Source organism: Rhea americana, unplaced genomic scaffold (assembly GCF_003343005.1).
Source record: "Rhea americana isolate MKP2758 unplaced genomic scaffold, rheAme1 scaffold_432, whole genome shotgun sequence".
Lineage (NCBI taxonomy): Eukaryota > Metazoa > Chordata > Aves > Rheiformes > Rheidae > Rhea > Rhea americana.
In genome coordinates, this window is record NW_028186571.1 from 290 (window position 1) to 13,648 (window position 13,359).

Consider the following 13,359-nt stretch of genomic DNA (forward strand, 5'->3'; position numbering starts at 1 on the left):
GTAGGTGAGAAAACGCCCAGGCCAGCGGCCCCCATCCTGCAGCGGCGGGSTGGGGGGAAGGTGGTAACCACCCTGCGGGGCCCACGGCTCCTCCACGAGGAGTGGGAGCACCCCAGCCCCCCCAGGGCCAGTGCAGCCTCATGGAGCCCAGCACCCGCGGGTGCCTGACCTGCACCCCAGCAGCTAGAGCTGCCACGTTCACCCTGCAGCCTTCAGGCGAGAGCTGCCAGGGGCAGAGAGGAGAGAGCTGCTCAGGCAGCTTCTGCTGYCCCCAGCTCCCCTCTTCTCGCTCTCTAATGCTGTGCAGGTCCCCTTTAAAACCGCACGAAACGAGGGAAAAAAAAAACCCCACGAGCCGCAGCACGGGCCGCGTGGCTGCCGCGGCACGTCGCCCTCTACTCTCCCTCAGCTCCTTGGGAGAGTTTTCAGGAGCTCAGTRAAAACAGTTGTTCTACAAACGTCTACAGGTGGCTGCAAGCGGCATGCGGCTTCTGCTTTGGGAAGCCAGGGCACTGTTAAAGCCCTTCCCCGTGCCAGCAAGTGAGGACTGTTACGATTAAAAAGTGACTCTTCCAGCRTTTTTTTTATTAAAATGTTGAACAAAGGCTGCTAGTTACTTTCTTTATCCCTATTAAGTGTAGTACAGCATTTGATAATAAAATACATTGCACAATAAAATCCCATTAAAAACCTCAGTTAAGCTGAAAGATAAAAAGGAGAAACATCTTATTACACAAGGCTGCCAAGGGCCACGGAGAGGAGGGTGCTTTTATTGTACTCATGCATATTGGTGTGCAAAGACCAAGATGACACTGAAGGCCCAGGTCCACTTCACTTCAGCATCGGAGAGGCAAAGAAATTGCCTTGACGCCCCAGCTGCGTTGCTGATTTGCTTTTGCTCCCGAATCTAGTTCAAGAGAATCAGAAAGTATCAGTCTCCTCAAGGTCTTCAAGCCTTTTCCTGTGGTTATTCACTCGAGTTCCACCCTCCCCCCCACCCCCAGTGCTCCCCCTCCCAGCCCTAAGGCAGTGCTCATCAGCCATCAGGCTGTTTGCACTGCTGCTGCAGCACTGATTAAGGGAGAGGGGAAGAAGCAACTCGGTACCAACCAGGAGCGAGCAGGAAATCCAAACTGCACCCAGAACCCCGTCCAAAGGTCTGTTTCTATTTCTACTTGACCCCCCAACAGCACCCTCAGTCCCACCACGGCAGCACCACTTACTTGGGGGTAGTCTTGCTGAAGGTTGACCGGACCTTCTGGGACAGGGAGCTGGACGAGGGCGTCTTGGACAGCTGCTGCTCTGGGGTGGTGAGGGGCCCCAGTATGCTCACTGCGGAGAGAGGCAGCAGGGTGAGCAACAGGAGGACAGCCGAGTCCGCACTGCTACGCGAGGAACRCAAGGCTTTTCCTAGCGTCTGTCGGAGATGCTAGACAAATCTGGCGTTTCCTGGCACACTTCTCGTTTCTCTCCTCTTCCTCCATAAAGCTTGCAGAAATCGCTAATTCCAGTTTCCACAAGCATCTTTAATTGAAGGTCATTATTTTTATTACAGCGCTGCACAGCCAATAGAGCAACATCCAGCTGTTACCTTTAATATCTGGCGTCTGTGGAGTGGAATAGGCATTGGCATTCTCAATTATGTGCGTTGGATCAATATTTTCTTGCTCCACTATCATGAACTGGCTCCAGTACTCCACTGGCAGCAGCAGAAGGCGTTCCACCACCTGCAGCAACACCCACAAGGGGTCAACATCACAGCTTCAGCACTGACAGACAGGCATAACCTCAGCCTCCCTCAGCAGTTCATCCAAATTCTTTAAGTAGGATGCACTTCCCAAGTCAGTCCTTCCTGCCAGCCTACCTTGGGCTGCCGCTTTGTGTCCTGCAGGAGTGTCATAGGATCAGGGTCAGGCACCGCGTGGGCAACTATTGTGGGGCCAAAGACTTTGGCTAAGTTGGCAACATCCATTTTAGTCTCCGGGCTCTGAGCCACTCTAGATGAAAAAAGCAGAATGTAGTTCCTCACTCCACCCTTACACACACCCCTACACCTCCCCACTTCAGCCTCTGAATAAGCAAATTCTTCCAGAATTAAAGCTTTAGGATCACAACTGGTAACAACTACCTGTTAAAAAGAGGTACTAGTGGCACAGCTATACCCCCTTCTCAGAACTACCRGTCCATCTGAACTTACCTCTGCAGATGAATCATGAGGAAAGCTAGCGTGTCTCTGTTGGCCGGAGGAAGTTCACCAATTGCTTGGTACATAGCAGCAATGCTGTTGTCCTCATCCAAGATTTCTGAAAGAAAGGGTGGGGAAGAAAAAAAAAAAAAAAAAAAAAAAAAGAAAATCCTCAAGTAGTCCCAGAGGTACAACTGTAGTATTTCCCCTCGGCTGGCCTGAGCAGCAAGGAACCCAGAAGCTTAGCATGCCATTCTAACAGTTTCACATCCTGCCCAGACACCAGAACTTGTCTCTTTCCTCTTCCAGAGGAYACCACTAGCCACATTCAGTACACTCTTACTAAGTAACGCTTAATGCTTTGAGGTCTAGTGCACAAGGTTGTTACTGCCTCCAATTAGAGTTCTCTACACAAACTTTAAGGGTTGCATCATGATTGCACCAGACTTCATTCCGTTAAACAAGGCGTTGTGCAATGAGGCTACTGATCCACTGAAATAATGTGGCTTCCAACACAGAAATTAATCTGAAAGCRAGGATCAGTATCGCTTCACAGCAGCAGTCTGACGCATCCTTTGCCGATTTCTAGATGGAACAATTCACAATACATTAGAGCTAAGCATTTTCTTGAAGCAATACAGCAGAAGTGAGATCTTTCTAGCATACACAGTATCATTAACACAACTGCAAGCAAGAGGGCTCCACAGAGCACTGAGGTCCACCAGTTTGTCAGATGAGCCTCTGAATACCAAAGCTAGTGAAAGAGTTGGATGTTATTTAGCTTCTCCTTACCTGCAGCTTCCATAAAAGTCTTATTTAATCGGAAAGTGAGAAGAGGTTCTTTCAGGCTGCGCAGAAAGTCCTTCAACAGGCCACAGACAGCGTGGATATCATCCACTTTACTSAGCAAAGGAACGTTCTTTGTTCTAAGGAACTTTTCCTTCAGCTCCTTCACTGTCTTGTCACAGCCAGATATCCGGTAAAGGCCCATCTGTTAGCAAAAGGCATTGCTTAGAGGTAGAATATCAACAGCACGTTTAAAGCCTACGTTCTTCTGCACCACTTTCTCTCCACACCTGAGCACTCTGCATAGACAGCACTGCTCAGTCACATAGTCGCCCACTGAGCAGTGCTGCACACACCATAAATAAGAAACCTTTGGGTTAATTTGTTTCTCTGACACCACAACCTATCTCATTAGTACTGYTTCACTCCTCATTCCGTTTTTACCTCACGTAGCCCTCTCTGTTCGATCTCATTAACGCAGTGCACAATGATGGAAGGGATCATTGGAGGAGTAGTAGGGACAAAGTCCATCAAGGTCCCCTAAAAGGCAGAGGGGAAGAAAAAAATAGAATTGATATTTAGTCTTCAAGCCACAGAAAATACTCTCTCAGGAATCCACCCTGAGATCTAAGCTCAAGAATCACTGTTTTTTCTTCACAAACCCAGAAGAGAGAACACATCCATTAGCATAGTGCAAGAGAATTGCCTACCCAGAGCTGCCACATACACAGCTCAACACCCTCCTATAAAACACCTCCCCCCSAAACAATCCTGGTTATTTAAGGATATTTTTGCAAGGTCGTTTGTGTTTTATTACGTGGCTCTGAGCAACAAGAGCTCTTCTATAAAAAGCAGACTCCCAGGGAGTGCAAGCATATTCTGACTCTAACCAAACACCGGCCTGTTTGCTGCCACAGCCACCCTGCTCCGAGCTCACACCGCAGCCTTACCTCTCCAATTCTGACAGGAGTGCCTGTTAAGATGGGGATGCAGGGAAGAGGACAGCGGTCCCGGCACTCTGGATGAGTCACCACACGGCAGTCTCTGCATTTTAGAGACAGTTTTCCAAACTTTATCCGTTTTCCGCAGGGAACGCACGATTCTGGTTTGATAACCTAGCAATACAGAGCACGGAGACCAGGAAGAGATTAATGCAACACAGCAGCTCAGGAGGAGTTGAGCTAGGTAAGTGTGTAGGATAATATACTCCCTGATCCATGCAGGTAACAGGCACGGTTAATACTGACTTCAGCAGTAATGGCTGGTAACCTCTTGTCAGTGGCTTGGGATCTCAATTAGTGTTAATCCTAGTTATTAAGCTTGCTTTCAGCCATCACTTACTGGGACACAAGTTGGGAATTGTGTATTCCAGGTGAGCTGGTTATTTGACCGACAGTGGGAAGTCCTCCACAACTGCAGGACTGCATTGTGGATGGTACAGACATACACACGCAACCCCACAACACAGCCAAGGTCACCAGCCCAGAACTGCAGCCTCCTACTAGCTCACAGAAGGACTGGAATAAACCCAGAGCACACAGCTATATATCCAACAAATAGCCTTTACCTTTGATTAATCAACATGCAAGGTTAATGGAAGGTGGTACTCCCCTCCACCACAGCAAGTTTTCCCCGCCTGTAGGCCTACCGTCTTTGAAACAAATTCATGCAGCCTCACTCCCCCGTTGCTCTGCGGAGTGCTAGAGCCATCAGTCTCCGATTTGGATTCCAGTTGCCTACTGCCCAAGCTTGACTCACTGTTCCAAGGCTGTAAAGTACCTGGAAAATGGAAGAGAAGGACACTTGATTGAACAGAATCACTCCCCTGGGTAACCTTTGCTTCAAAGAAAAGGCACTATCAGTCAGAGGCAGCTACCTTGGCACTGGCAGAGGTTACTGTAATATTGCAGAATATCTCATGCCCCCCAACTAGCTGCTTTAGAACTGGGMTAAGTGGCATATGACACCTACCAGTCTTCCTCTGGCTTCTGAGGCTGTAAGGCACAGTCTGGATGGTAGAGATGGCTTCAATCGGGCCACCATCACTGGGGACAGTGAGAGTTGTCTTTGCTACTATAGACTCATTTCCCTGTAATAAGAAGTCTGCAGTTAGTAACAGCAATACACACAACTGGCATGGCAAGGATTTTCCAGTTTGTTGGCCCCAGAAAGAGGCATGCAATATGACCGAGTGTTTCGGAGTCACACAAAGCCAGCTGGGACCAYCGTACCTGGTCAACTGTGGAGCCAATTGATCGCGTTTTCTTCAGAGGACCTGGAGGGCCTTCGATGAACTGCCTGGAGGAACGCTGAAAAGACGTAGCATTTTTGTCAACTGGGCAGGCATGCTATCCATTTAGTGTTATACTGTGTTACTAGAAGCACCAAGTAGTTGTCTGCACACACACCACAGAAGCATCAAGTCCTTCCATGGTACCTGTTGTAGCTTGTGTAGAAAAGCTCATGAAACATGACAGCCCTGAGAAATATCAGGAGGCCTCAATATATCGCCCTTTCAAATAGTTTTCCTAGTCAGCTTTATAATCCACCAATAAAGATATAGAGAAAGAAAGAGAGGGGAAGCTGAGCAAGCCTCAGACTTCTACCCTACYAGGGATGATGATAGGCTGTCCTTTCCCACCTGCACCTATTGCATACTGTGAGCAGACCATAACAAATCACAAGCCTCATTACAAGAGAAGAAAATATAGCTTCCTACATTATTTTTTTCCCCAAATCTAGTCACTTTTAACCTTGAAGTGCTTTCTTGCAAACTGCAACTCAAATCARAACAAGATACTTGGAACTCCACCCAGTCACTTTCAGTAGACCAGCAACATCAGAATTAACTTTGAATCCAACTCCACACAGATCTGAATTGCAGCAGAAGCACAACCACCTGAAGTTTGATTGTGATTAGTACCTCTGAAGTCAATACACAGGGCTCTAAGTTGACAGATGGTGACATTGTGTCACCTAAGGCTAACAACAGAATCTATTTGAAGGAAAGGGTTGAACATACCCGCTTTTCTCTCTTTTTCAGTCTAACAGCTTTCACCACAGAGGAATCCCAGTCCTGTGGGAAATACACAACACTGGTTAGCTCAGTGTAAATACCACATAGCCTCCGGCCAGGATTTTCATTACTTTTTAGCCAATAGCATACCAAAGAAATGCAGATCAGGTCTATCAGTTTAAYACCATAGTATTCTAAACAATGCCTCTCTGGAGATTATCCCACAACACCCGTAACATTTTATAGTTGAGGAAAACTTCAGTACTTGGCATTACATTACCAGTGACTCATCAGTCTTGTCAAAGCTGATGTCTGACAGAATTGAGCCAGATTCATCAATTGTAGACAGTCTGAAAAAGAAAACAAAAAAAAATCAAAGTTAGAAGAAACACATATCAGTTAGGCTTTCAGTAAGCCACGGTTCCAGAACAATCTCACTGACTCATAAGAGCTTGAATTCAAAGTGGAATACAGACTGAAACTCCTCTCATATGAGTGCCGTGTTAGTAGGATCACAGACACACAAAGCTGGATTGAAGTTACTTATGTTGCTTAGACAAAATGCTCTTTTGCCTACCTTTTATTACCTGCACCCCCTACAGAAACCTGTGGCCTGTTAAGAAAGGCAAGAGCAGATTTCTGTTCTTCACTTAGCTGAATACTCCCAGATGCATCACACATCAGCAGCTCTCGAATCAATTGTATTTGCCGTTCCTGTAARTGTAGATAATATCAGAAGCTGCTGCAGTATAGACTACCATTTAATTACTGTACGAACCAATCTCAAGTATTTGAGATACCACACAGATAGTCTCTCAGAACTTGTGTCAGTAGAACATTAATGGCCATGAAGCAATGACAGCCCACGCCCTGCCAGGCAACAGCAGCTCTGCTGTAAACAGCGGCTGGTAGCCTTTTTCCAGACCAAAGCAGAAGGCTACTATAAGGAGACAAGTTAGATTTTTTTGTTGTTGTTGTTGGAAACCAGTTATCATAAGTGCCAGTCCTTCTTTTCTATAGATCAGTGCAGATTAACTACCATCTCTGTCATCTAATAAGCCAACTGGTAATAAAGAATTACTTACCAGCTTCTCRCAATCTGTTTCAGCTTTTTGCCTTCGTTTGATCTCCACATCCACTTGATTGCGAGCATGTTTCAGCTTCACATCCAGAGCACTACGTTCAGTTTCCGTTTTCATTAGAAGATCCTTGTACTTGGCAAGTTCGTGCTCCGTTTTCTGCCATTTTCGCCGAAACTCTTCAAAGTTCTTTGCTAACTGAATAAATTCTGGCGAGAAAACATTTCAAACTTCGGTTGCTAAAGCAAGCAGAGAAAATGCAGCAGCCCCCTGTTTGCTGACAGTAGATATCTATCAATATAGCCCCCCTTGACAGAAGAGGTGGACAATCTGACCTTTCAGGAAACCCAGCTACASTCTAGATGTTCACCCAAGATTTCAGACCAAGTCCTTCACGTATGTTCTAATTCTGGTTGATGCAGACAAGACATTGCATGACTGAAGTCAGCAGAACACAGCCCTGCCCAGAAGTTCAGCCTGTAACTTAGTATTTATATAGACAATGAAAAACAAGTAAACAAAAAACCCACTTGCGGAAATCTGGCTACCCACAGCTTCATCAACAGATTCRCCAGTAATGGCCATTGATGTTTGTTTGCACATTTTTAGTCTCACAGCAAATACATAGCAGCCCCCTTGAACTACTCAGAGACAGAACTTACGATACTCGTTTCCTTCACTTAAAACTTCGGCCTGGCGCATAAGCTGATCAAATAAATTCCGCAAATTCAGCATTGCTGTCTCCATCTTCCTGCCAAGAAAATGGACCTAAATAGCCAGCCTAATTCTTTCTTCCCACCTTCAAACAGAGAAGGTTAGCAGGCCCTCCGCACCCACCCCGCAAAAAAGTCAGCTTTAGAATTAATGATTAAAAMGTCAAGTTTCGGCAGATACACAAACAGAAGAGTTATGGTTTAATCAAAACATATGCCTCCAAATGCACTCTTAAATAGTTAGGAAGAGCCTCATGGCTCCACTGTTTATGTGCAGAAAAACAATATAAAGAGGYAGTCTAGCTCACAACCGTTACTTGCTTCAAGTAATCTGCAGTACACTACAGAGGCTCAAGCCTCCAAGACATGACTTTCTGGAAGGCTGCAGAACACTGCTCACACCCAGGCTGAGTAACTTGGCACTATATAGGCCACTAAAATCTGTAAGGTTTCAGAGCTTCATGAGATAAAAATAGAAGCAACATTCTTGGGAGYTCTAATACAGTTTTAAATTTAGCTGCATTTTAAGTTACAGCTCCTACAGCAAACAGCTTTTAAAATTCAGGGCAGTCAGCATGTTTTCCTCAAACAGCAGCAACAATAGCATAACAGAAGCAATGAAGAGAAAAGTCTCCAGCTCAGCAACACAGAAATGACTTCTCTAACACAAGAGACTGCCAAAGCACAAGGTGGTGGGGGGAAACAACACTAATAAATGACTACAAGGAGCAGGTGTAGACAGCTGGGAGAGGTGCCAGGACGAGGTACAAAACACCACCTTTGCACTTAGACTACTGAAGAAAGCTTTGAAGTACTTTATGCAGTTACAGACTCAGACACCCAAGTGTCCCAGGCTTTGCACATTACATGGATCTCTGGGAAACGGAAAAACTTTAGGCTGTCCTCTCTTCCTTCTTGCTGTCCGCTTGCTTCATCGCAAGGGGCACTCCAGTAGGGCCCTCAGCGAGCAAATGGACGTTTATTTTAGTGCATATACTGCATTAAGGGCAGCAGGATCGCTAGCCCGGTGCCGCCCAGCCCGACGCAGGAGGATGCAGGAAGAAGGCCAGCACGAAGGGTGCCCACAGCCGCCCCCGATCCCAGCGCCCGGCCCCAGGCGCCACAACCGTCCCCTGCCCCCCGCCCAGGGAAAAACCTCTGAGGAAGCCGGGACGGGCCAGGCTGCCGCCCGCGCGGAGCCCCGGAGGCAGCTCCCGCCGCCGCCCAGGAGCAAGGGCCGCGCGGGCAGGGCCAGGGCCGGGGCCAGGCCCCGGTACCGAAGGCACCGGAGGGCCGGTACGGAGGGCCGGTACCGCGGGCGGCCTCGGTTTACCTCAGCCGCTCCCGCGCGCTCACCTGAGGCGCCGGCCCGGCGCGAGCTCTCACCGACTGCAACCGCCCAGCCCAACCGCCCCGCACTTCGGTTTGAATCCCAGCAGCCAGCCAGTCACAGGCCGCTTCCCCACCCTCGCTGCCGCTGATTTGTTCTTCCCACCGCGAGCCTGAAGCCGAGCCGTCGCCATGTCTTCTGAGGGCGTGGTCTTCTCTGCTCCATTTCCTCGTGCGAGGGTGGACGAGGCCCCAAGGGCCGCGTGGCGAAGCCGGCCCAGCACCATCTTTACTGCTGGTTCCTCGTCCCCTCCTGCGTTGCCTAGCAACGGAGCGGGCGGGTGATGCTGAAAGGCCCCAGATCCCCCCAAAATCGTGTCCTGCCTCGTCCTTACCGGCTCTGTCGGGGTTTGTCCCCAGGCCCCGGCCCAGGTACAGCRGTTAGTAACCCCCGTACGAGATGTGGGCATTGATGGGTCCCTTCCAGCCCTCCGAGGCTCGCCAAGAGCCTCTCAGATATTTTTAAAAAATATCATTTTCCAAAATTGCCTTTCCTTCTGACAAAACACCGATGGCTGCGGGTCGGGAGGCCTCCAAGCCAGGCCRCCAACTGGGCACCAAGCGATAATGATACACGAATTTCGGCTCCCGGGGAGGAGAGAAATCCACGGATCTGGCTTCCCGGAWCGAGGCCGGTGGGAGGAAAAACTCRATTTTTCACACATTCCCATTCATAAAATGTAAAACCTTCCAGGAACTTATTAACACACAAACGAGGCCATTTATTAAGTGCTCCCATTTCAGAAAAGCGATGCTTCAACCGATTTTTCTTTGAAATTTCCCTCTGAGCAGGAGCCTGGCAGCCGTCCCTCGCACCGAGAAGCAAAAAAAAATTCCCATTTCAGGCCGTTCGCGGCTCTTCCGCTCGCAGACATTTAATGTGCGCGAGCAATAAAACACCAGCCCCAAACCCGACAATTACGAGAAGCCAGATCGCGTAATCATAAAATACCAACGTGTTTTAATCCCTCAAATCTGCAACGAAACAGCAGGTGACCGAAGAAGGGATATTAGCAATTATAAAGCGGTGCTAAACGCTTAAAATCGCTACGAGGGGGAGGAAGGATCGCCCCCCTCCCCGGCGCCAGTGGCAGCCCCAGGAGAAGCCCCCCCGCCGCCGGCGTTCGCCCCCTTTCCAGGGCGTTTTGGGTGCAGACCCCGGGAGCGACGGGTGCGTTTTCCATGGGATCGGCCGTTCGTGCAGCTTCGTGCTCGGGGCAGGGGCGAAAAATAAAACAAACCCTCTCTCCCCCGACCAGGCGTTCCAGCGACAGGGAAGCAGAAGGAGCAATTGCAATGAATTTCTCCGAATAACAAAATTTTTTTTTTTTTTTTAAGCAGAAGACGTTTATTTTCGGTGCATTTTTCTCGGTGGGTTGCTGCAGCGCCGAGCTCGGGAAGGGAGGATTCAGCCGCACCACRCGAACGCCCGGGAGGCTGCGCGGGAAAGGGCGCCGGGGCTTTGCCGGACGCTTCGGCGGGAATKGATTTCCCGCGCCGGGGCCCGGCCGCAGCCGCGCGCCGGCAGATGGCATCACGCTCTCTCCTTCGCGAGACCCCGGGAGCCTGCAAGACCCCGGCGAGGTCTGGTTTTGTCTCGTTTCTGCATCAATATAGTCGTCATCTCTTGAATATTTGAGCAGCTCCCGAGCACGAGTGCTTTTGCGCCGGCTTTCTTCGTGCCCCCTCCCGAAACGCGGAGCCGCGCCAGCGTCCGAACACGCACCGGGATTTTGCCAATAAATTTTCGCCTTCTCCTCCAGCAGGCCGCGGCGGCGGATTAAGCAGCCGGGAGCCTGGAGCGGGAGCGCACCCCCCCCCGCCCCGCTTTGCCATGCAAACGGAGAAAATTAATCTTCCGGCTTCCTCTGATATTTGGGCYGAGCTACAAGCTGGGAGCGGAGATAAAGCGGGAGCGAAAGGCGCGCGCGGGAACGGCGGCTCCCGCTCTCACGCGTAGTCCACCAGCGCTGCCTCCCTGCGGCCCCCGCGGGCTCGCTCCGGCCTCTCTGGGCCCCGTCACCCGTCTCTGCTTTAGCGACAGCTCCCTGGTTTAACTCCTCTTTTCCCGGAGCAACCGCAAGTCTTCGCGTCCAAGCGCACTCCCGCGGCGGCGAGTTTGGGTGCCAAAGCGGGAGAAAGCGCCCGTGCCCGGCGGCGCGCCGGCTCCCGCGGGAGCTCCTTCCACCCTGGGCAATCGCAGCTCCGCACAGCTCCTGGCGGGACGGGGCCGCACGGAGCCGAAAAGCCGGGGAGGTTTCCCGTAGCCTCGGAGGCTTTCCGYCCCGGGGTCGAGCAGAAATAACCTGGGGCACTCGCGGGCAAGCGGCGAGCRCAGCCACCTGCTCAATTATTTTTGCTTTGCGAATCAAAGCGTTGCTCTGCATTTAATAATCGCTGCTTGGGAGTAATTGGGGGGGGTAATTGGGGTGATTTTGGTACGGCCCGGGGGAAAAATCGCACTTGTTATCTCCAGGGAGCAGCATTAGGATTCTGYGGATAACCACCGGGCTCTCTGCAGCACTTCAGATGATATTTCTTAGGGGTTTAGGGGCGATCGCGATCAAACCACGCTCTCCGCGCCATCCCCAAACCGGGGGGTTTGGCGGCCGCTTCTTCTTTTGCCCAGCGGGAAGGCAAAGATGTTTTGCCCTCCGGTAGATTTATATTCTCGTAGAAAATCCGCCCCGGGGGCTCCCCGGCTCCCGCGCCGAGATGCCGCGCCGGAGCCGGGCTCCACCTGCTCCGCGCGCCGCCTCGGCGGCAAAACCCCCGGGGTTAAAACGGCTCCGCGGGGTTGCTCCAGGCGCCAGCGCCGCGTTGCGCCGGATCGCAGGCTCCGGCAGCAGGAGCCGCGGCCGCGGGCAAAGCGCCGCGCGCCGGAGCGGGGACGCGACAGCCCCGGAGAGCCCGAGGCGCCTTGGCCCGGCCCTGGCGCCCGCTGCGGCTCCGGGCTCGCGGAGCGACGCGGCCTCCGCTCTCCCGAGCGCGGCTCCGGAGGCTTAAATAGAAAGATATCAAAATAAAAGGTAATTGTTGAGCGAGATGAAGAGGGGGGAGGAAAAAAAAAAACACAAAACCCCATCGGCACGGAGGAACTCTTGTCTAATTTCTCGCCCACGCAGAGCACAGCGATATTAGTGCTTTCAGCTCCGGCACGTAAAAGCTTCCGCGGTTTTATTACCAGCTCCCCGATCGGCTTTGTGTCCTTTTAATCAGCCGCGGGCTCCCGACAGCACGGGGAGCCCCGGGGACGCGGGCAGCTCCGCGAGGCTTCTCCCGGCCACCAAGCACCCGGGCCGGGCCAGGCGGGCCCGCGCCTCTCCCGGCACCGACGCCGGGCGGGAGCCGGAGCAAAGCGGCGCCCGGAGGGGCCGGAGCTGCCCCGGCTAATTCCCCGCTCTGGGAAGCGCTTGGCCCCGAGCCGGGCTCCTGGAAGCAGTTTCAAACGAGCAACCTGCAATATCGGAGCTGATGGGAGCGATCCGCAACCCGTCGGCGGAGACGGGCTGCGACGGCGACGCTGCACGTGTCGCTCAGCCCGGGCTCCAGCGGGGCTTGACTTTTCCCCCGTTTTCCCTGGAGTTTCTGGCCGGGGTGGGCTGGGGGGGGTGCTCGGAGGACCGGGGCTCCGCGCGCGCCCTCAGCGCCGCCGTCCCGTCCGTCCGCTCCCCGTTTCGGCGCTCTTCCCCTTCCCGCACGGCCTCTCTCCGGCGGCTCTCCCTTCCCATCACCCCTGGACTCTTAATTTGAGCAAGTCCAACGGGCGCCCGCAGCGTCGGATCCACCCTGGGCCACGCTCGAGCCATCATCCACCCTCCTCCTCCTCCTCCTCCTCCTCGCGGGGCTGTTTGCTCCCGGCTGCCGCAGCGCAGGACCGCCGGCCTCTCCCAGCGCTCTTATCCCTCATCCCAGCGGTTCGTCCTTCTCCGGCCTCGGTGCGGAGGCCCGGAGGAAGGAGGCCCGGAGGGAGGAGGCCGGAGGGAGGCTGCAGAGCGGCGTGGATGGAGGTGGCTGCCGGGCTGGAAACGCCGTTCCCGTTCCCGTGCCCGGCGCCRGGACCGCTGGCTCGGGGATGCCGGGCGGCTCCCGGGGAGCCCCCGCTTCCCCGCGCCGGCTGAAGGCTCTGCTGGCGCGGGGCCGTCCAAAGCCCCTTCCCAGGCTTTGCAGCGCGCGTCCCCGCGGCGCCGG

General features: G+C 52.4%; 1 protein-coding gene across 3 annotated transcripts in view; it reads right to left on the reverse strand.

Annotated features, from left to right (window-relative positions):
• Positions 1-558: 558 nt before the first annotated feature.
• RACGAP1 (Rac GTPase activating protein 1) overlaps positions 559-13,359 on the reverse strand; it is a 26,861-nt gene continuing 14,060 nt past the window's right edge. Inside the window, exons 1-17 of one of the 3 annotated variants that reach the window (XM_085315622.1) lie at positions 9,136-9,218; positions 7,729-7,813; positions 7,073-7,275; positions 6,565-6,701; positions 6,268-6,337; positions 5,994-6,047; positions 5,203-5,280; positions 4,943-5,060; positions 4,620-4,750; positions 3,922-4,086; positions 3,416-3,511; positions 2,978-3,176; positions 2,198-2,303; positions 1,865-1,997; positions 1,592-1,727; positions 1,224-1,332; positions 559-907 (exon numbers count right to left, since the gene is read on the reverse strand). In XM_085315622.1, coding sequence (XP_085171748.1) covers positions 832-907; positions 1,224-1,332; positions 1,592-1,727; positions 1,865-1,997; positions 2,198-2,303; positions 2,978-3,176; positions 3,416-3,511; positions 3,922-4,086; positions 4,620-4,750; positions 4,943-5,060; positions 5,203-5,280; positions 5,994-6,047; positions 6,268-6,337; positions 6,565-6,701; positions 7,073-7,275; positions 7,729-7,813 — 1,896 coding nt within the window. In that variant the 5' untranslated portion in view covers positions 9,136-9,218 and the 3' untranslated portion in view covers positions 559-831. Of the gene's footprint in view, positions 908-1,223; positions 1,333-1,591; positions 1,728-1,864; positions 1,998-2,197; positions 2,304-2,977; positions 3,177-3,415; positions 3,512-3,921; positions 4,087-4,619; positions 4,751-4,942; positions 5,061-5,202; positions 5,281-5,993; positions 6,048-6,267; positions 6,338-6,564; positions 6,702-7,072; positions 7,276-7,728; positions 7,818-9,135; positions 9,219-13,359 lie in introns of those variants that run through there. The other 2 variants (XM_085315621.1, XM_085315620.1) reach the window with 2 other exon arrangements.